The following is a 22833-nucleotide window of genomic DNA, read 5'->3' as shown; positions in this document are numbered from 1 at the left end:
CAACCATCACGTCTTTTTTTAATTTTATTTTTAAACCTAGCTATGATAGCCTACGTAAATCTTTACATAGCCTATCACGTCTTTTTTTTTTTTTCCTCACAGGCCTGGAAATGGCGACGGCGGCGGCCGGTCAGAAGACCGGCTGCCGCCTTCGCCGGAGCCGCCGCCACCCGGAAGATCTGCCCCAGGTAAGTCTCGTCCCAGGGGGGATCCGTGGGGGGCTGGGGGGTGGCAGGCCATTCCGCCACATATTTTGGGGGGCCGAATGCACTGGCATTCGGCCTCACTGAGATCCGTGACAGAATTCTCTGACATCCCTAGCTGTGGTTAATCAAAAGCAGAAGAGAAAGCTTCTGGACTCCTCTTCCTTGCTGTGCAGGAAAAAGAGAGGGGAGGGGAGGCGCATGCAAGTCTGGAGGGAAGGCTAGGCTCATTCATGCCTTGTTAAAGCATACTTTAGAATAATATCCAAACACAGCTTTTGAAAGAACCTGTGTGAAGGGAATCTCCCCTCTCTCACATTGCCTTGTGCCTTTCATGCTCAACAAAGTAAGGCTGAGCATATCCATATGTGAATGCCTGGGGAGCTTGCTTATACAAAGTCCATAGTTTGTAATCTCACTGTTGAAATAACCCAGGGAGAGGGAAGAACGGCTGGGTAAAGGGTTAAACACCTCTTTCCCTCATACTTCTTTGTTCCGTATCCCCCTTCTAAAGCTGCTTTAAAAAAGAAAAAAGAAAAAAAAGGCACATAATGGGTAAGTCACATACATTTGTGTGTAATGTCATTTGTCCCTGAAATAACTGAAATCAAGAGCATGAAAACTCATCTCCTGAGATGGGTCCATGTGATTCTCTAAGAATCCATGGTAGTGCATTCAGGCATACAAATTATGTGACAAAAAGGTCAGGCAAAGTGATCAAGCAAACACATAAACACACACACACACACACAATTCATACTTTGCAGCTTCCCTGAGATCAGTTACATTCCTTGTTTTTCCTCTTCCGTCTTTGAAAGTAGTTTTATTGGCCACAGTCAGAACACCATTTTTAGTGGAGAAATCAGGAAAACATCTCTTAAGAACTGTTGAAACAAAAAGTTATTTATAGTACGTTTTGTTTTCATTACAATTAAAATCTCATCATTCATATTTGCCATTCAATTCCATTTATTTAAATATTCCAAACTGATTTGTGTTTTCACAGTATTGTCTTACAAATGTAACAAATATTAGGATGAACTAGCATTTCTGTCTCATCATTGTAGAAACACGCCTACTAGCGGAAGCATGCCTGAAGCAATATGTTTAATAACATTATTAGCTAATGGAATATTTCATTCTCTGTGAACATCATGACTATCACAATGGTTTTGTTTTATTAATTTTGACTTTTGTTTGCTTACTTTAGATATAATACATTGACAGATCTTGTACATACTCCATTTTCAACAGAACTCCCCATTTGAGGCAGATATATAGAGCTTCCCACTGAGGGTCAAACTAGACATGGTGTTAAATTAATCTTGCAGGATTTAAAAAAAATGCAAATAGCAGCAGTGGGGAAGGCTGACAATGTTGAGATCTCAGTAACCCTGGAGCAGGAACTTAACCCTTTCCTGCCCTGCTACAGTCCTCCTGGGAGAAATCCATCTTCTACAGCAACTATTTGTATTGGAAGAAAATCTCCCATTGGCATCACTTAAGGATGTCCAGTGAGCCCTAAAGCTTGGTTTTTTAGAGCAAGGTCATATTGCCGACAAAGGTCCGTCTAATCAAAGCTATGGTTTTCCCAGTAGTAATGTATGGCTGTGAGAGCTGGACTATAAGGAAGGCTGAGCGCCGAAGAATTGATGCTTTCGAACTGTGGTGCTGGAGAAGACTCTTACGAGTCCCCTGGACTGCAAGGAGGTCAAATCAGTCCATCCTAAAGGAAATCAACCCTGAGTGCTCATTGGAAGGACAGATAATGAAGCTGAAGCTCCAATATTTTGGCCACCTAATGCGAAGAGAAAACTCCCTGGAAAAGACCCTGATGCTGGGAAAGATTGAAGGCAAAAGGAGAAGGGGACGGCAGAGGATGAGATGGCTAGATAGCATCACGGATGCAATGAATATGAACTTGAGCACACTCCGGGAGAGAGCGCAGGACAGGAAGGCCTGGCGTGCTATGGTCCATGGGGTCACGAAGAGTCGGACACGACTGAACGACTGAACAACAACAACAACAACATATTATGTTAGTAAACATACCAATGGCCACATAACACAATGTCTGTGCAATTTTTTTTTTGCAGAACATTCATGTGGCACAATGACAGTCACTTCAAGCAAGAATTCTGGCAATTGTACATTTGTACAATGCACCAGCATGGCTAGAACTAAAGCCACCATGCTGGGTTCTCCCCCCACACCCCAAGATTTTTGTTCCCTTTCTCTGTTCCCTCTGACTTTCTTTCCAACTTGCTCTAACAATCAGTTTTGATTTACTGTTTACCTAAACCAGCTAGCTACTCTAGAACATGGAAGTGTTTTTTCAATCCATGCTGGTGATCACCTGATTATATCCCCAGAAGCATCACACATAACTGTGGAGGAAAAAATCCCAGACACTTTAGACCACACTGCTTGTAAACCAGAACGTATCAATATTTTCCTAAGCCACTTCTTTATTAGTGGCTAGTAAAGAAGCCAATTTCTGGCTTTCTTATTGCTTCTCTAGCCTATTATTGCTAGTTCCTGTTTCACTTTGACTGTTCAGGCACTCCATAGCAGCTCCAGACACCATCTTGTTTGCAAAAAAGAATAATTAAAAAAAAAAGATTTTGGGGGGTACCCCTGAATTTTGGGAGGTGGCAGGGGCTGCACTGGGCTGCTTACCTCTGACCAACATCTTACGGATTCAGCCTATCTGAATTTGACCTACACATGTGCCACTTAAACCGCGACTGAATTTCTCTCCTACTGTCAGCGTCCATGTGTGAAAACAGAAATGCACAAAAGAGATTTAACGCTTCCTATACAGGAAGAGTGAAATGAATGGAAATGCTCATTTCTAGATTTGGACAGGTCAGTAGAGCTCCCGTAATCAAGCTCTACTGACCTGCCCCATTTCAGAAACTAATGTTTTCACTCATTTCTGGTTGCCCCTGGAAGTGTTAAATCTCCATTCCACAAGTGCTGGACACTGCTTGAGGAAGAGAAGTGGCAGGTGCAACAGAATGGGTGGGGGCATAAGCACCTCTTTGGATACTGCCTGTGAGAGTGATTTACACCGCACAAATCTCAGATACTTACAAGGCCGACTTGGAATGATCATGGAAGGACAATCTTCATCACGCATAACTTGGGCCACAGACTGGAAACCAAAGGGGAAACATAAGACAAAATTTCTCATCTGAAAAATGAACTATTATTAAATGTTTCCATTAAACATTCATTTTGAAAAGTTATTTTAAAAATAAAAAACCTTCCAAATTATTTGATCGAGGGCTCACTGGACTATTTAAATGAGAAATATGGGAGATTCATGTCTCTCTGGCATCCTGCTAACATTAAAAACAAAACAGTAGGCATCAAGACATGCTTTTGAACAGAGAATGCTTCAGCAGGTGGCTTTGTCTTCATCTCAGATAGAACAAAATTACCTTTGAACACAATTAGCATAATTAACTTAAGGCTGCAATCAGGACTCAGTAAGGGGTTTTCAGTATGAGAAGAATATTAAAGTAGGCGTCTTTAAAAAAAAAAGCAACAACAAAGTTGCCTCAAACTTATGATGTGATTGCAAGGTTAATTAATTAATTCCCATGAAGACTAACACCCACCTCATCCCATGATTGAAATAAGCAATTGCAGATGAATTCCTATACCAAATCATATGTAAAATCTGAAAATAGCTACTCTCTTCCTCCCAGCCCCTGGACTAGGTTTCCCCAACACAGCACCCACAGAGCCCTGCTACAGCACACGAGTGATTTGGAAAAAAAATAATTCTGCAAAGCATAGCACCAGCCGAGGCTTCCATTGCACACCCATTTAATTTATCCAGCGTGTCACTGGGCCTATGTAGAATCCCATGTACTCGCAACAGTTTCTCAAATTTCTAAATGTGCCCATGGACTGAAAAGGCTTGGATTTGCCCTGGGAATCTCAAGCCTAAATAAATTGATCACCATAGAAGAGTCATTAAATCTGGCTGAAATCTTTTGGGATGCCCAGGAATCAAGAGGCTAATTACATGGTTACATGCCAACATGTGTCTCAGTGCCCCTGATCTATGGCAACTTCAGGATGGAGAAAACAGAATAGAGAATCAGCAAAAGGGAACTGCTTTATCTCTACCCGTCCCCTCCCATTCCAAATTCACATTTCACCTTTATGTTTGTCTCTGTCTCTCTCCCTGCACCCTCCCATTATAGCTGTTTAAATGCTTTGAAGCAAGAGAGTCAATTTGAGTCAGTTAAGGCCAGTTCCTCTTTACAAGGGCAGATCTCTATTCCATTGCACTAAGATTCTCACTGTGCAATGGTACAGACATTGTCAGGTGAGTTGTGAATGCAGTACTTGCTTAAAAAAAAAAACTTGGGGATTTATTTTGTGCTATTCCAGATAGCTGACTACATTAAAGTAGCAATACATGTAATGGCTTACAATGGGTAACTCTGTAGCAAAGGAGCAGATTTAGGGTCTAGTATGAACTTGCAATGAATATGGACTTGAGCACTCTCCGGGAGAGAGTGGAGGACAGGAAGGCCTGGCGTGCTATGGTCCATTGGGTCACGAAGAGTTGGACACGACTGAACAACTGAACAACAACAACAACAACATCTATGCAAAGCAACTGCAAGGTGGTAGAGTTCTCAGATGGAGGACTTTACTGTAGTATTTCAGCCTCAGGTGGAGGAATCACATTTTTAACACTTTATTTTATTTATTTATTTATTTCATTTCTATACCGTCCAATAGCCGACGCTCTTTCTTGCATTAAAAAAAATCTCGCTATGAGTAGAATGCTAGCACAGGAGGGAACAGACTAGGCTAGTATCTTCCTTCCTGATGAGCTAGTTTTAACTTACATGAAGAGTTTTTTCCTTTGTTTTTTAGATAGCGAACATTTAAAAAATGGCATTCCCGAGTAAACTGAAGCCATCTTGTGATTCTGACACCTCAGTCTGAGGAATGCATAAAAATGCATCTGATGCATGTGACATGCAGGCCCATGTATTTTATTATGATGTCATTTTGCTGCTCCATTCCCTTTTTCAGAGAATGCTCAATCGCATTCAGTTGGGTATGCCCCACGATGTCACAGTGTCCTATTCTCGGTCATGCGTATGGTCAGCCAGTTTGGGGTCATTTAGTTATACTGACCTGGTTTGCATGCAAGTATGGCTCACTGATTTTTAACTTTACCACCATCAAAAGACTAAGGACAAGGATTTTAAAAACTGGTTTTACACAAGGCAATCCTAAAATGTGTATGTGTATAGAGAGTACCTACGGTGGAGAAACCACAACTTCCTAAGCAAAAGGCCTCTCCATTTTGGCCTTCTTAAAATGTTGCCATCCCATTGATACTAATGGCCTTTCAGCATAACAGGGGAATGAGGAAATCCATGGCCTCTGCCAACATGGTTTGTTTGGGACCCTACAGTGACAGTGGTATACCTCACTTCGCCACAGCACTGAGGAGGCTTCCAGTGGTGGACCTCACTTTCTAGCTGCAGAGAGGGAGGCCCACAGCATACAATGGCCCCTAAGTTGTCCCCCCAGGGTTGCTCCTTTAAACTATATCAAAATAGCACTTTCATTATAAAATATACCAATAAAAAACCCTTGCCCATTCACGGCCATATTGGAATGCACAGAATTTGCACTGGAGTAGCTTCATTGTAACCAATAATGGGGGCCCGGGGTGGGGAGGGAATCAGTACAGCTATACAGATATAAACCTGCCAAGATTGTACTAATTATGGATAATAAAAGGGTAATGCTCAGACTATAATGCGTATCTATACTCACCTTCCGTGGCTTATTAAAGCCAGGCTTGCAAAACTGTCTGTAGTACTCCCAATAATTTCTGTAGGAAGATTGCATTTCTATGTAGGTTGCAAACCTGTCTGGGCACTTTGACACACAAAGCTTTAAGACAAGAAAAATACACATTGATTGAAGCAGCACTGGAGAATGAGAAAGTTATACTATCAGAGCAGTAAGACACACAAAAAAATTGCCATATCTGGGAGTGCTTCATTTTATCAGATTGCCTGCTTAGCACAGCACTTAGAACCAGACACAGTCATTTTTTCTCTTTCCTCAGTTGTGGACTCTAGATAGGGTCCACAACTGAGGAAAAAAAGAGAAAAAATGACTGTGAACGGAGGCAGTTTGAAATTTCTCTGATCCACAGCATCTTCCCAAGTCTTTCTACTTTTTGGAAAGATCTGATATACAGTTTTAAAAGTAATTTAAAAATGAAGTTCCTGGATGAAGTTTTTTCTCTCAGTATTTCAAAGTAACCTTCTTGTTGTTAACTACCTATGAAGACAATTCAATGAATACCCATGTGATGTAGCGTACATAATATACAAATTCAGAGCAAACAAATACTGATCAATAAAGACTGTAACAGCTGAAATCGTTTTGCCCTCTTATAGGGCAAGTGCAATCCATTTTCAGTTTCAGTAGTTCAGTCAAAAGTGAATTAAATTTGCTTTACTTTAAGATTCCATGTGGGTTAAGGCTAGGCTATGCTTTCTCCAAGCGTAACTCTTTTTAAAGTCATAATACCTGACAACCGTATCACACAGATTGCTTGGGTTTATGTTCTGATCCCAATATCTGTTGCACCAGGAGATAATTATTTAGGATACATGAGATACAAAATACAGCATTTCAATGGTATTGCGAAAAGATATGCTGTATCTTAATTTTGCACATGCCTTCTTTTGAAGAGGTTCAGTTCGCATGCTTTGCAATATAAATCCAGTACACTAGGACATGAAATAACGTGCATGCTGTAATTATAAATCATTCTGGCTTTTCTCTAGATGTTCAAAAATAATTCACACATATAATTCTTTTGTAAAATTTTAAGAATATAGTAAAGTTAAGTAACACCTCTTTTGAAATTATCACATCTATAATTTTTCTATTGGAGACCTCTTCCCATTTTTTAAAATCAAGAAGTAACATAGAAACAAGGAAATAACTCAAAATCACTAAATAAAATCACGTTTGTTTCATTTAATGAAAATTTGAAAGTTTTCAATATTGTACATGTAAATCAAAGGAAAAATAATTACATTTGATTTTCGGGTTTTAAGAAGTGTGGCTGGTTTAATCTGTAATTCAAGTATTGCCAAATCATACATGCAGTTTATAATCATACCTACAGTGCTCAGTGGATTGCACCTGTGGTATCACTCATTCTTCCAACACATGATGAGATCTATTGGAAGCACCAATACCCCAAAATAATTAAATTAGAATTACTCCCCTACATGGTCATGTAGTGTAATGCACTTAACTATTTACTAAAAAAATGGATAAACTCAAACTCCTAAGAATTTTTCTCTCACTTCTACATATAGGGTTGGATTCAGACTTCCCATGAGTGGAATTCCACCCATGGGATGCACCCTCTGGAGGAAGGGGGAGTGTTGTATTGATTCCCCCTTCCCCCTGTGGCATGCTCTTGGATGGCCAGGGATCCTTCAGAATAGTGTGAGAGGTGACACTGGGGGCTGCAGGGAGAACTGGCAAAAATCATCTGCACCCTTTCCTCCAGTGACAAGTTTCCACTGGATGTCAGTGGAAGGGTCAGGATCCAACCTATAGAAATTTAATTTTGTTCCATACTCTGCAGCCCAATGTTTTGATTTAATTTACTTATTTCAGCAGGGGTTCAATGGTGCTAAATAATTTTAAATCACATATATCAGCTTAACTGGGTTATAAAATAAACCAATATCCCAAACCATATGGCTCAATAGTAATAAGCACTGGCCTTTGTATTTCTGATGATTACTCTACTCTAAACCATCAAAAGTAACATGCAAAGGCTAGGATCCAAAAATACTTGTGCAGTGTTCCTTTTCAGGTCTTCTTCTAACAGCAGCCTCCCCTGCAACACTCCCCTTAAAGAAATCCTCAGGGTGAAGGAGTGGTACCCAGTGAGGCACTAGGGACTGCCTCCTGAAGAAAATGTGCTTCCCAAGAATGTGTGAGCAGAAGCCCTTAGTAACAGAAGATTGTTATGCTATACAGTAGTACACTCATAATGTCATTAAGAAGCTCCCTAGAGCTACATTTAATAATCTTCCAAAACATCTGGGGTAAATACTGTAGTCCCATAATTTTACTATAAGCAGCACCAAACATGTTATTTATTCCCCTCCACTGTGATGTATGATACCGATAGCCTATCCAGGGAGTGATTAGTTAAGCCAAAGGGTGGCTTTAGTAAGGTGAAGAATCAACAGCATCGATCAGGATCAAAATGCTGTTAATTTCTAGAGACAAAATAATACTACGCTGGCTGTTCCAAAGAAAGTTTACATTTTCCAAATATGCTTTGTGGTGGAAAGAAAAACAATCCTTGCAAATCAGTCAAATTAATTTTTCCCAAGATACTTAGAATACTACTATTACATAGACATATACACAGAAGAATGACTGATAGTCACAGAAAATCAACCCTGCACTCAAACTATTTTACTTTCCCCCCACTCTTCAGGTATTTTCAAAAATCATATTCAAAATGGATAAGCCACTTTCTTTTCCATATTACTAGACAGTCTTATGTATTTCCTTTGGGAATTGTATGGATGTATACACATGCATGCATATACTGTACCTACATCCAACATTAACATTTACTTTTTCCTTCCCCACAACTATACTGAAAGCAAATAATAATTCTAACATTGCTCAGCTTACAAATAGCTATACCAAGGGATAATTCATGTGTCCTTACTGCCTATTACATACCTGTGTTGTAGGGCACTGTAGGTTTATTAGCACTAGAGGGCTGGCACATTTCAGAATGTTAAAGTAAAACAAAATTGTCTTGTTCCTAGAGATGAATGGATATAAAATAATTACTTTCACTTTATGCATATTTACTTCACAGTATACATAATATACTTTAATTCAGGCACCACTTCAAAATTCAGGGTAGTCAACAAGACTAAGAAAAATAAAACTCCAGAGCTCTTGAGCTTATTCATACTAGCACATGTGAAGTCTAATTTTGGGGAGGTTGACCCTGTGAAATAGGTCAGAATGTCACCTGCCATATTAATTTTTTCCTAGATCTCACAGGTTAAGGCTTTGATACCTATCCAAACAGTACTTCTACTGTACAATAAATCTATCTTGTACATATAGTAGTTGTCAAACACACTACAGTGTACAAAGCACCTAGTGGTTTTAATATTAATCACAACATGGCACTAAAAAAAATCAGTAATTTTGTTTGCCTCTGGAAACCTGTGGATTAGATAAAATTCCAGGAATCTTTTATCATAATTAGGAGTATGGGCTTTATGGAAAGCACATACTACAGATAAGAGTGGATTTGAGAAGGGGTGAAAAAATTAACCCATTCATTTCTGATGATCTCTCCCAGGAACAGGGAAAGCATAAAACAGGTTTCCATTAGCAGCAGCAGTGTCCTCCTGAAAGGATGGCAATAAAGAGCCATTTTCACATTTATGCTAACTAGCAAATTAAACTGTGTGAGGAAGACTGATAGCATTTTCTCTATGAACACTTTGCTGACTATGTGCTTTCTCCAGCCTTTATCAATGACTCTGAACTTGGAACACACAAATAAGCCATAGAGGACATATATGGTGATTAGGTAAGTAGGACTCTTGGATAATTTAGGTTCAGACAATGGAAAAAAATCTACTTCAGTACAACTTTGGAAACTCGATAGTCCAATTCATACAGTTGTCTGGTAGCTTATTTTGGAACTGAATGGTTTGCTAGCTGATGACTGTAATACAAGGAAAACACAAGAATAAATATTCAGAACAGTAAAAGCCAGCCACATAGGTTTGTCTTCTTCATAGATAGGCTATATTTCATGCTGGCATTACAGTCTTCTGAACGCAAAAAAAATTTAGGTCTTACATGGAGATTAACAAATAGATGGATTAAGGTGTATAGGAGTTCCCTAGAGGGTAACACAGGATAGAATTAATTCTGCATTATTGTAGTTCATTCTCTGCCACCCTCAAGATCTATGAATGCTGGCATGTTTTTTAAGTATCAAATCTTCTAAAATATTTACTTGGCATAATATTTGTTGAAGCCATTGGAATGTTTATTTACATTTTATTGCTGTATGCCAAGACACTCGAAAGAGCAATAATACAAAGATTAGCATCCATCTCCAAATTTAATTTCCCACAAGCTATGAATTAGGGGCAGCTTTGGGGTTTGACAAACCATAAATCTGCAAGCCTTGTCAACTGTGGGTCAATCTCTCAGGGTTCATCTAAGGTTTTTACCTGAAATATTCTATTTTTGCGTCCCAGGTAGTTTTTCAAAATATTATTCTCACATGTGATTATAATCATCATTCTAAATCTGCATTTATTGGGAAGTATCTAATAGGGTCCTGTGCATGTGTGGCCAGCCCAGGTCCCAGTGTGGCCATGATATAGTGCTTCCAGGGGAAAGCCCCAAAGCAAGCGAAAATGCTGGTTTCTGGAAGGGGCAAATTGCACCCTTTCCAGAAACCACCATTGACCAGGGCCTGCTAGGGCTGGCCACATGGGCACAGCCTATATTGGATATTACCCACTGACATTAATTAACACATGAAAATTAGACTTGAAATCATGGCAGCTGAAAAGATTGTGTAAATTGCCCCCCCCCCCAATTGATAGGGCATAATTCTATGCATGTTTAGACAAAAATAAGTCCTACAACTGCTAGCTGGGATGCTGGGAGATTTAGGATTTATTTCTGTCTAAAAATGCATAGGATTGTGGCCTTAGGGGGAAGCTCCATATATTAAAATGCAACTTTTCGGTGACCTCTTCTAACCTCACCAACACTCCATGTGAAATGAGGTGACATGTGAAGATGTCAGCCTAGGATACTGTCCTACTCAGAAAAAACACTCTTACATTTGATTTGGGCTGGATGGCACCTTCTGGCATACAAACTCACACAGGAAGCAGAATTTTCCAGGTCAAAAGCAGCGCATGAGATATTCTTGTGCTGCTTCCAATATGCCTGTTCCCACTGCACCTTTCCCACAAGCTGTTGTTTTATTTATTTAAAACTTATATACCACCTTTTCTCCTCCCCAAGAAAAACTCACAATAAGTAATAAAAAAAAAATCAGTTCAAATATCAACAACTCCTTCATTGTGTCACTGTGCTTCTATAGGGTCCAAAGTAGAAATGTGCTATAGTTATAGTTGGGGAAGGCATAAAAAAATTAACTGGCAAGATGATGTTGCCCACTAGCTGCCCAACCCCATTGTTGACATCGTCCCTGAACTAACTGAATATGATTTTGGAGGGTAGCTATGAAGCTAAAATTAGCCTAGAAAAATTGTAACTGTGGGAAAAGGAAACCATGTTACAGTCTCCAAAGGATGCAAGTGCTAGCTGAATAAAGAGAGGGAATAATTATTTACCCCAGCCGGGAGGCATTATCAAGGAATAGGATAGCAAAGGAAGCAATGGGTCAAAATGGCAAGATAAATTTAGATTACTCATTATAAACAATAAATATAAGAAAAGTTTAGAAATACATTAAAGCTACAATCCTCTACACACTGGGACTTATGTCTGTGTAGACATGTATAGGATTGTGCTGTTAGGCTGCCTGGGCTTACAACAAAAGCAAATAAGATACTGTAGAGCTGGAAAAAGCGTCGCACTTGGAGTCGCAAGATCTACCCACCTGCCTCTCCAGAGACACCAGCAGCCACAACACCAGCAGCAAATAGCAGCAGCAGCAGAGGGCAGCAGCTTTAAAGACCAGGGGAAGGGGCAAACGTGGACTATCTGCTCCTTCTTAGCTGCTGTTCTCTTTTATCTCTTTTATATTCTTTTAAACTGTTGTATATTTTATATCTTAATATTTTAATATGTGCCTGGGAGGACTATTGGACAACTCAGGGGGTGGGGGAGGTGCCACCATAACTGTGGTCACGGGCAGGGGGAGGTATGGCGTTGGGGGATTAACAGGCCAGCTGAGGAGAAGAGGGGCTAGACACCTTACAGCTTTCCCCTCTTCTGGTTCTTCCCCCAACCTGATGGTTCCTGGCAGCCTTACCAGTCTGCCCTCGGGTCTGGTGGTGCTGCTGCTGAATGCCAGGTCGGCCCAAAGTAAGACCTCCCTCATCCATGATTTGATTGTGGATGAGGGGGCTGACCTGGCATGTATTACTGAGACCTGGGTGGGGGAACTGGGAGGGGTCACTCTCTCCCAGCTGTGCCCTGCTGGGTACTCAGTGCAGCACCAACACCGACTTGAGGGTCGGGGAGGGGGGGTTGCCGTGGTCTATAGGAATTCAATCTCCCTCTCCAGGCTTCCTGCTCATTCGAGTGTAGATCTTGAGTGTCTGTACCTTGTGTTGGGTACCCGGGACAGATTAGGGATTCTGTTGGTGTACCGCCCACCCCGCTGCCCATCGGACTCCCTGCCTGAGCTGACGGAGGTGGTCTCGGACTTGGTGTTGAGGACCCCCAGGATGATGGTCCTGGGGGATCTCAACTTCCATGCCGAGGCCGCTGTATCCGGGGCGGCTCAGGACTTCATGGCCACCATGACAACCATGGGGCTGTCCCAACATGTCATCGGCCCAACGCATATAAAAGGACACACGCTTGATCTGGTTTTCTCGACTGGGCAGGAGGATGGTGATCTGAAAGTAGAGGAATTAACATCTGTCCCTTTGTCATGGTCAGATCACTTCCTGCTGAGGTTTAGACTTCTGGCGGCCTTTCCCCTCTGCAAGGGTGGGGGACCTATTAAAATGGTCCGCCCCCGGAGATTAATGGATTCCGATGGATTCCAGAGGGCTCTGGGGGATTTTCCTGCTGGTATGGCTGGTGCTCCTGTCGAAGCCCAGGTCGCTCTGTGGAATGCAGAGATGACTCGGGCGGTTGACACGATCGAACCCAAGCGCCCTCTCCCTCTGAGCAGAGCCCAGCCAGCTCCTTGGTATACACCTGAGCTGAGGGCAATGAAGCAAGAGGGGAGACGGCTAGAACGCAGGTGGAGGAAAACTTGTGCTGAGTCTGACCGAACACAGGTAAGAGCCCACTATCGAGCCTACTCTGTGGCGGTGAGGGTGGCAAAGAGGCAGTTCTTTTCCACCAGCATTGCATCTTCTCAGTGTCGTCCGGCGGAGCTTTTCCGAGTGGTTCACGGCCTCTTACATTCTGGGCCAGGGAGAGAGACGGTGGAACCCTCGGTAGCACGCTGTGACGAGTTTGCGCAGCACTTTGAGGATAAAGTCGCTCAGATTCGTCATGAATTGGACACCACCATTAATGCAGTTCCATTGGTAGAGGCGTTCAGAGCACCGTCTGGTCCAGTTTTATTGGATGAGTTTCAGTTACTGAGGCCTGAGGATGCGGACAAGGTGCTTGGCCAAGTCCGATCGACCACTTGTGTGCTTGACCCTTGCCCTTCATGGCTTATTAAATCAAACAAGGAGGGGTTGTCCGGCTGGGTCCAGGAGGTTGTAAATTCCTCCTTGAGAGAGGGAGTGGTGCCTGCTGCTTTAAAAGAGGCAGTAATTAGACCACTCCTGAAAAAGCCTAACCTGGACCCAGAGGATGTTAACAATTATAGGCCAGTGGCCAACATCCCCTTCCTGGGCAAGGTGCTTGAGCGGGTAGTTGTAGGACAGCTCCAGGCACTCTTGAATTAAACAGATTATCTAGATCCATTTCAATCGGGCTTCAGGCCTGGTTTTGGAGCAGAAACTGCCTTGGTTGCCCTGTGGGATGACCTCTGCCGGGAGAGGGACAGGGGGAGTGCGACCCTGTTGATTCTCCTGGACCTCTCAGCGGCTTTCGATACCATCGACCATGGTATCCTTCTGGATAGGTTGTCTGGGTTGGGAGTTGGAGGCACTGCACTACAGTGGTTCCGCTCCTACTTGGATGGCCGATTCCAGAAGGTGGTGCTGGGGGATTATTGCTCTGTGCCATGGCAATTGTGCCATGGGGTTCCACAGGGCTCTATTCTATCCCCCATGCTGTTTAACATCTACATGAAACCGCTGGGGGAGGTTATCCGGAGGTGTGGGCTGAGGTGCCATCAATATGCGGATGACACCCAGCTCTACCTCTCTTTCTCATCAAAACCAGGTGAGGCAGTGGCTGTTCTGAACCAGTGCCTGGGCACGGTAATGGACTGGATGAGTGCTAATAAACTGAAACTCAATCCAGACAAGACGGAGGTACTGTTAGTGGGTGGTTCGTCTGCCCGGCTAGGTGATATTCAACCTGTTCTGGAGGGGGTTGCACTCCCCCTAAAGGATCAGGTTCGTAGTTTGGGGGTGCTCTTGGATCCAGAACTGTCACTTGAGGCACAGGTGAACTCAGTGGCACGGAGCACTTTTTATCAGCTTAGGCTGGTATACCAACTACGCCCTAATCTGGACAGAGATAGCCTAGCTACAGTTATCCATGCTCTGATAACTTCTCGTCTGGATTACTGCAATGTGTTATACGTGGGGCTGCCTTTGAAAATGGTCCGGAAACTTCAGCTGGTCCAAAATAGGGCAGCAAGATTGTTAACAGGGACTGGCCTGCGAGCTCATATTACGCCAGTACTTTTCCAGCTGCGCTGGCTGCCAGTCCATTTCCGGGCCCGATTCAAAGTGCTGGTGTTAACATTCAAAGCCCTTAATGGCTTGGGGCCAGGTTACCTGAAGGATCGCCTCCTCCCATATGTGCCTGCCCGGACCTTAAGATCATCCTCAGCGGCCCTTCTCCGTGAGCCCCTGCCAAAGGAAGAGAGGCAGGTGGCTACTAGGAGGAGGGCTTTTTCTGTTGTGGCACCCCGGCTCTGGAATGAGCTCCCTAGTGAGGTTCGCCTGGCGCCTACATTGTACTCCTTTCGGCGCCAGGTGAAGACCTTTTTATTTTCCCAGGCATTTTAGCTTTCTAAATTTTTATCTTTGCTGTTTTAAATCTGTATTTTAAACTCTTGTACTGCTGCTAGGTTTTATTGTGGTTGTATTGTTATATTGTGGTTTTAATGTTCTATATATTTTAAATTGTTTTATTGTGTGTTGTTTGGTTTTAGTTTTTGTGAACCGCCCAGAGAGCTTCGGCTATTGGGCGGTATAGAAATGAAATAAATAAAATAAAAATAATAAATAAATAAAAAGTGCAGAAAAGGGCAACTAAAATGATCAAGGGGCTGGAACATCTCCCCTATGAGGGAAGGTTACAACAGCTGGGCTTTTTTAGGAGGGTAAGGGGAGACATGATAGAGGTGTACAAAATTATGCATGGTGTGGAGAATGTGAATAGGGAGACATTTTTCTCCCTCTCTCAAAAAACTAGAACATGAGGTCATCCCATAAAGCTGATTAGTGGGAGATTCAGGACAGATAAAAGAAAATACTTCTTCACACACTGCATAGTTAAACTATGGAATTTGCTACCTCAAGTTGTAATGATGGCCACCGATTTGGATGGCTTTAAAAGGAGGTTAGAAACATTCCTGGAGGAGAAGGCTATCAATGGCTACTAGTCCTGATGGCTATGTGCTACTTCCAGTAACAGAGGCAGTATGCCTGTGTACACCAGTTGCTGGGTAAGGTGCTCTTGCACTCATGTCCTGCTTGTGGCTTGTGGGTTCCTGTTCGACAGCTGGTAGGCCACTGTGTGAACAGAATGCTGGACTAGATGGACCCTTGGTCTGATCCAGCAGGGCTCTTCTTATGTTCTTAAATACTACATAGAATGCTTTAGCTAGAAAGTATCCCACTTTAGAGCAGATTATTAGACTGACGGCCACGGCCACTGGTGTACTGATCAATTTTGAAGTGCATTATGACTCCAAAGCAGCAGGCATCCAAATCAACAAACCAATTCTAGCAGTTTTCATCTCCACCAAGAGCAGGACTTTTGTAAAGCTAATACATCTTAATTGCCCATTCAAAACCAAGCCACCTCCAAATAATAATAATAATAATTATTATTATTATTATTATTATCATCATCATCATTATTTACATTTCTATACCACCCCATAGCTGAAGCTCCCTGGGCAGTTTACAAAGGTCAAAAACATTAAAAATACAATATGCAAAATGTAAAAACATAAGAACACACAGACGGAACACGTAGAGACAACATATCTCTAAAAACAACTTTGAGCAACCAGCCAAACTATAAAACAAATCCAGGATTAATGAAAACTCATCACATGCTGCCAAATGCCTGGAATAAGAGAAAAGTCTTGACCTCGCACTGAAAATATAACAATGTATTTCGCATTATAACAGGGAACAATATATTGTTTGTTGGGAAAATTCATTTTCTTCTAGCTCCAGTGAGGATTATACCTACTAAACCCAGAGGGCACAGGGAATTTGGGGGGGGGGGGTGGCAGATTATATCAGCATCCCTGCAAATAAAACAGTGCTAACACTATGTCCCTGCAAGCCCTGGCTCCACTACACAATGCTGATGACCCACTGAGCCTATGTCAGTTCTATGATTCTATGGAGCTGTTTTGGACACACAAAACGTATAGGGAAATTACCATGCAGTTGAACTGCAGAGCAAAACTCTGAGTGGCTCCTGGCTCAGAGTCCACACCAGAGACTGCAGGAATTTCTAGTAGGGAAAAGGATGTATTATTTTGAGCTGAAAATAACAAGTGCCAAGAGTTCTCCCTTGCTATTTTCAGCTGCTGGCATGTGGTACCTGCTGAGCTGGAAGTGGCTAGATTACAGAAATGAGATGCAGTCTGCAGTAGTTAGGAATTATTTTTCTCTTAGGAATGACATAATGATTTCTCAGGGGACATCTCAGTTAAATATCCCAACATACACTTACTAATCAGATCCAATGCATTTTATAAAGTGTAGCTTTATAATGAATCTCGGATTCATGATCTAATCATATTTTACTGAATTATGTACTGTCTCCAGACCACACAATAGTTTTGCTTTGATCACTCAGCATTTTATAAATCCTAATCCGAGTCAACCTAGAGAAACTCAGTGATGGAAGGCAGGGTCCTTCCTCAGCCTTCCAGTAAGGCTTCTAGGAGACAGAAGACTAATGCTTCATTTCTGATGCGTATGTCATGAAAGGATTGTCTTGGTACTCACTCATTAGGCGTGTCCTTCTGACCGCAGAACTGCCCATAGCTGTCGGTTGGGTAAGCCACTTTTCTGGGGTCACCATGTACCCAGGCTGCAAAAAAAGATGAACAAAAGCATCAGTGCTATTTCATAGTTCATTTTCTCTATCAAGCAGGTTTGCTTGGAGTTAAAGTCTGCTAGTCATTAAAATGCACTGCCTGTCACGTATTATTTTAAGTTCTCTCAATAGCTACTGAAGACTATTGATTTTCCTTAAACAGTAGATTTTTTTAATGAAAAAAGTATGGATGGATAGATAGAAAGGAAAACATTTCTCTCTCCCAGATTTTTTTCCCAACAGGATACATCTGGCTTACAGCCAGAATATGAGGTAATGCACTTAGAAAATAACAGTTATTAAAATGAGGACAGGGAAGCATTACAAAAGCTTTGTTGGCATAAAGCCATACAATGGTACTGAACCAAGCTAGACAAACAAAGCCACCTTCACTCACGCTTCTGAGCTTCCTTCTGTACACTGAATTGCATGAGCCACTTAAAATGTACTTTCAAACCCCAGTTTATGTAAATTGCTTTGAACTTGCTCTTGTATAATTGCCACATCATCACATCTTGATTTTGTGGTGTTTAAATTTAGAAACACTCGAAACTAAACATTCTCCAAGGTCATTGGCACAGCAGCACCCTTGACATTAGAGTGATAGGGGAAGAAGACACAAAGGCCGGTATGAAACAGTCAACTGCAGATTGCACATTGGCCCTTGCGCTCTGGAGGTGCTAGGGCAAAAAGTAATAAGGTAGTACACCATCACGGACTCTAAATAGCCACATGTTGTTTTGCATAAATGGATTAAATTGGGGGTTATTTTCCACCTTTTTTAAAACCGTGAATCTTAAAGCATCTCTCATTCATCTTACCTCCATCTCTGTTACATCAATATTATAACTGTATCCAAAATCCATTATGTCGGGGTTTCCCAAAATTATTACTATGTGAGCAGGTATCGGGGGGGGGGCAGTTTATTCTGCTTCCAGCTTTTTACCTTTTTTTTCCATCATGTTATGAAACTTGACCACCACGAGGAATAGAAACTTACTTTTTAAATGCTAGTAAAGGTCAGATAATATCTTTGGGAGAATAAAGGTAAGCATCTTTAAAAATGAGTGAGCCATTTCTCCAGAACAACGCAAAATTGGTTTTTAAGATTGTTTTTAATGTTTTACTATGATAGTATATTTTTATCATTCTTGTTTTCTGATTTTTGTAAACTGCCTTGGCTGCCTGGTTCCAGAAAGGCATTATAGTAACACATATAGTAAATATATATAAAAATATAGTAAAAAATAAATAACTTTCTCCACAACTGGTAAGAGACTAGAATACCCCCTCCTCTATTTGCCTGGAGATTTGTGATTCAGAAAACACACTTACTCAGTTATTGTCTACTTCAAAATGTGGTAATAATTATTCTGAAATCACATCATGTTAATGTTAAATCCATTTTACCAGAAATTTAGCAAGAATTAATAACACCATCAATCCACAGGGGGATTCCACCGTTATGCATTTGTACATTTAAAGTGAAATGGGGTAGTTGAACATTTTTCATTAAATCTCTTCAGTTGAGACAGGCAGACATTTAGGCAGCAGCACGAGAAGGGTATATTACAGACAGCTGTACGATGTCAGCTTTCCCCAACCTGGTGTCTTCCAGATATGTGGGACTACAACTCCCATGCTGGCTGAAGATGATGGACATTGTACTCCAACACATCTGGAGGGCACAATGTTGGGCAAGGTTGTTCTATGCTGTAAGAAGACAATGTCTCTAATTAATTAATGTTGATGTCTAGTAGAATAATATATTTGAGCTTCTGGGTGTGTCTTTTTAGGGTGTGCAAAATTAACCTTTGAAGATGAGTTCTGTAAGGTCTGTAAGAGTAGTAAATGGTAATTCACAGGAAACTTTCATAGTTGTGTGAAAGTTCATACAAGACTGCAGTAATTCTTGGAGTTTTGTACTTAAAATAAATGCTATTTTAATGACAGCCAGGATTCAGGAATGAGCCTTCAGGCACAAGAAAAAACCTCAGATGTTGCAAGACACATAATAAAATTGCACAAGTTAGCAGCATTGTACCACACTGTAAATCAATAGACTTTTTGGTACCACATACACACTGGCCTTGCAAGAACAATCCTACATCTCTCTGAGGTTTGAAATCTGGAAGAATTCAATAAAATTACCTCTGCACTGCACACTACAAAGTGAAGTCCCATATTAAAACATAATGACCTAAAAAACTTTAGGCATGATCTTGATTTTAAAAACAAATTGTGGTACCTATCATCTACTAATTCATGGATTTTTATGCAGCTGAGCATACAAAAAACAATTTACTCTCACGGGATATTTATCTGTGCACTACTCCTTAACAAAATGTATGACAAAAGGAGGTTTTCATTGTCTTTTAATGTTTTCCTGTGTCTATTGTAGAAAAACTCCACATCCAAACACATCAATTTTTGGAGATGTTATTAAACTCATCTATCTATCTATCTATCTATCTATCTATCTATCTATCTATCTATCTATCTATCTAAAACACACATATACACAATGCAATTTCTGTAGCAACCTTCCATCTTTCTGAGGTTATTGTGCTTTTTCAAATATTTCAACATTACATAAGATTTCCTCCCCTCCCTAATTTTCCCCACTATTACAGACACCAGCAGGAATAAATCTTGTCATGTGAGATTTAAAACACTCCTGCTATGTCAGTTACAAAACATAACACCTGCATTGTACAGATAATTTAGAATTAGCTACTGCTGCTAGCAGGATCTAAGTCTTACTAAGTCTGATTTTTTATCTACAATTCGTTTTCATACTCCAACACTAGACAACATAGAGAAAGAAGTACATTCCCACCAATGGCAACTTATAATGCTGTCTGCACACAAATGTTTGTAATGCCCTGCTTCACCCTATACGAAGCAGGGTATTACAGGAATATACCATGTCAAACCTGCTGAAGAACAGTATGGTCAGTAGATAGTGTTGGACACGGAACTGTCACACCCAAGTTCACATCTTATTGTTCATGAACAAGTGTGATCATGCACACTGCTCGATCACTCCCAATTGGTTTCTCTTGCCAGCAGGAACAGCTTCAGTCAGCAGGAAGTCACCTGGTAGAAAAGGCTTAGCATTATGTCTGACCTAAATCCTGGCTTGTTGCTCTCAAACAAGCTATGGATTGTAAGCCAACTTCAAACCTTGGCTTTATAACTCTGGCTTGTTAGGGCTAAATGTTGCAGCAACTCAAGGACTTTTAAAACCCTGGTGCATGCTGCCTACTGGATGAGTCTCAGTTACTGAGGCCTGAGGATGCAGACAAGGTGCTTGGCCAAGTCCGATCGATCACTTGTGTGCTTGACCCTTGCCCTTCATGGCTTATTACATCAAACAAGGAAGGGATGTCAGGCTGGGTCCAGGAGGTTGTAAATTCCTCCTTGAGAGAGGGAGTGGTGCCAGCCTCTTTAAAAGAGGCGGTAATCAGACCACTCTTAAAAAAACCTAACCTGGACCCGGAGGACATTAACAATTATAGGCCAGTGGCCAACATCCCCTTCCTGGGCAAGGTGCTTGAGCGGGTAGTTGCAGGACAGCTCCAGGCACTCTTGAATGTAACAGATTATCTAGATCCATTTCAATCGGGCTTCAGGCCTGGTTTTGGAATAGGGATGGCAGAGAATTCTGCCATGGACTCCGGGTGGGGGCGGATTCTAAGAAGTCTGTGGAGGAGTCCATGGCGGAATGGACCACCCCACCCCGCCACCCTCTGAAGTCCAACCTGGCCATATCCTACCTGGCACCGCTGGGTCTGGGTCCAGCCAGGTCCATCCGTGGCAGTCTTCAGATGCAAATGGCGTCCACTATGCCATTTGCGTCCCTTTGCCTTACCGTGATAGGCTACGTAAACCTATGCCGGACGCCATTTGCGTCTGAAGACTGGCCACGGCCAGCGGCTCTGCAGACTCGCTACGGAGTGGAGCCGGCCAGGGAGGATTCCGGGGAGGAGAACCGGATCGCCTCCCCGCCCCGTGGACCCCCAGCAGAGCCAGGTAGGTGGGGTTCGTACACCCCTATTTTGGAATGGAGACTGCCTTGGTTGCCCTGTGGGATGACCTTTGCCGGGAGAGGGACAAGGAGAATGCGACCCTGTTAATTCTCCTGGACCTCTCAGCGGCTTTCGATACCATCGACCATGGTATCCTTCTGAATATGTTGTCCGGGTTGGGAGTTGGAAGCACTCCACTGCAGTGGTTCCACTCCTACTTGGATGGCTGATTCCAGAAGGTAGTGCTGGGGGATTATTGCTCTGTGCCATGGCAATTATGCCATGGGGTTCCACAGGGCTCTATTTTATCCCCCATGCTGTTTTTAACATCTACATGAAACCGCTGGGGGAGGTTATCCAGAAGTATGGCCTGAGGTGCTATCAATATGCAGATGACACCCAGCTCTACTTCTCTTTTTCTTCAAACCCAGGTGAGGCAGCGGCTGTTCTGAATCGGTGCCTGGGCACGGTAATGGACTGGATGAGGGTCAATAAACTGAAACTCAATCCAGACAAGACGGAGGTACTGTTAGCAGGTTGTTCATCTGCCCAGCTAGGTGATATTCAACCTTTTTCTGGAGGGGGTTGCACTCCGCCTAAAGGATCACGTTCATAGTTTGGCGGTGCTCTTGGACCAAGAGCTGTCACTTGAGGCACAGGTGAACTCAGTGGCACGGAACACTTTTTATCAGCTTAGGCTGGTATACCAACTATGCCCTAATTTGGACAGAGATAGCCTAGCTACAGTTATCCATGCTCTGATAACTTCTCATCTGGATTACTGCAATGCGTTATACATGGGTCTGCCTTTGAAAACGGTCCGGAAACTTCAGCTCGTCCAAAATAGGGCAGCAAGATTGTTAACAGGAACTGGCCAATGAACTCATATTATGCCAGTACTTTTACAGCTGCACTGGCTGCCCGTCCATTTCCGGGCCTGATTCAAAGTGCTTTGAATTAACATTCAAAGCCCTAAATGGCTTGGGGCCAAGTTATCTGAAGGATCGCCTCCTCACATATGTGCCAGCCTGGACCTTAAGATCATCTTCAGCGGCCCTCCTCTGTAAGCCCCTGCCAAAGGAAATGAGGTGGGTGGCTACTAGGAGGATGGCCTTTTCTGTTGTGGCACCCCAGCTGTGGAATGAGCTCCCTAGTGAGGTTTGCCTGGCACCTACATTGCATTCCTTCCGGCGCCAGGTGAAGACCTTTTTATTTTCCCAGGCATTTTAGCATTTTAGCTTTCCAGACTTTTAGCTTTGCTGTTTTAAATCTGTATTTTAAATCTCTGCATTGCTGCTAGGTTTTATGCTGGTTTTATTCTGGCTGTATTGTTATATTGTGGTTTTAATGTTTTTATTTTATAT

The 22833-nt window shown here is 42.2% G+C and overlaps 1 protein-coding gene across 9 annotated transcripts in view; it reads right to left on the bottom strand.

Annotated features, from left to right (window-relative positions):
• Window positions 1-22833, bottom strand: part of SLC44A5 (solute carrier family 44 member 5) — a 279038-nt gene that overhangs the window by 48500 nt on the left and 207705 nt on the right. For 6 of the 9 annotated variants that reach the window (XM_084852192.1, XM_084852194.1, XM_084852197.1 and 3 more), the window contains exons 4-8: window positions 17348-17432; window positions 8997-9081; window positions 6027-6146; window positions 3300-3360; window positions 964-1087 (exon numbers count right to left, since the gene is read on the bottom strand). In XM_084852192.1, coding sequence (XP_084708318.1) covers window positions 964-1087; window positions 3300-3360; window positions 6027-6146; window positions 8997-9081; window positions 17348-17432 — 475 coding nt within the window. Of the gene's footprint in view, window positions 1-963; window positions 1088-3299; window positions 3361-6026; window positions 6147-8996; window positions 9082-17347; window positions 17433-20364; window positions 20538-22833 lie in introns of all 9 variants that reach the window. The other 3 variants (XM_084852201.1, XM_084852200.1, XM_084852199.1) reach the window with 2 other exon arrangements.

This window comes from Heloderma suspectum, chromosome 4 (genome assembly GCF_057233095.1).
Source record: "Heloderma suspectum isolate Gila_16-S chromosome 4, 16-S_ref, whole genome shotgun sequence".
Taxonomy (NCBI): domain Eukaryota; kingdom Metazoa; phylum Chordata; class Lepidosauria; order Squamata; family Helodermatidae; genus Heloderma; species Heloderma suspectum.
The sequence above is the reverse complement of the archived record's forward strand: the minus strand, read 5'-3'. Positions and strand labels throughout refer to the sequence as shown.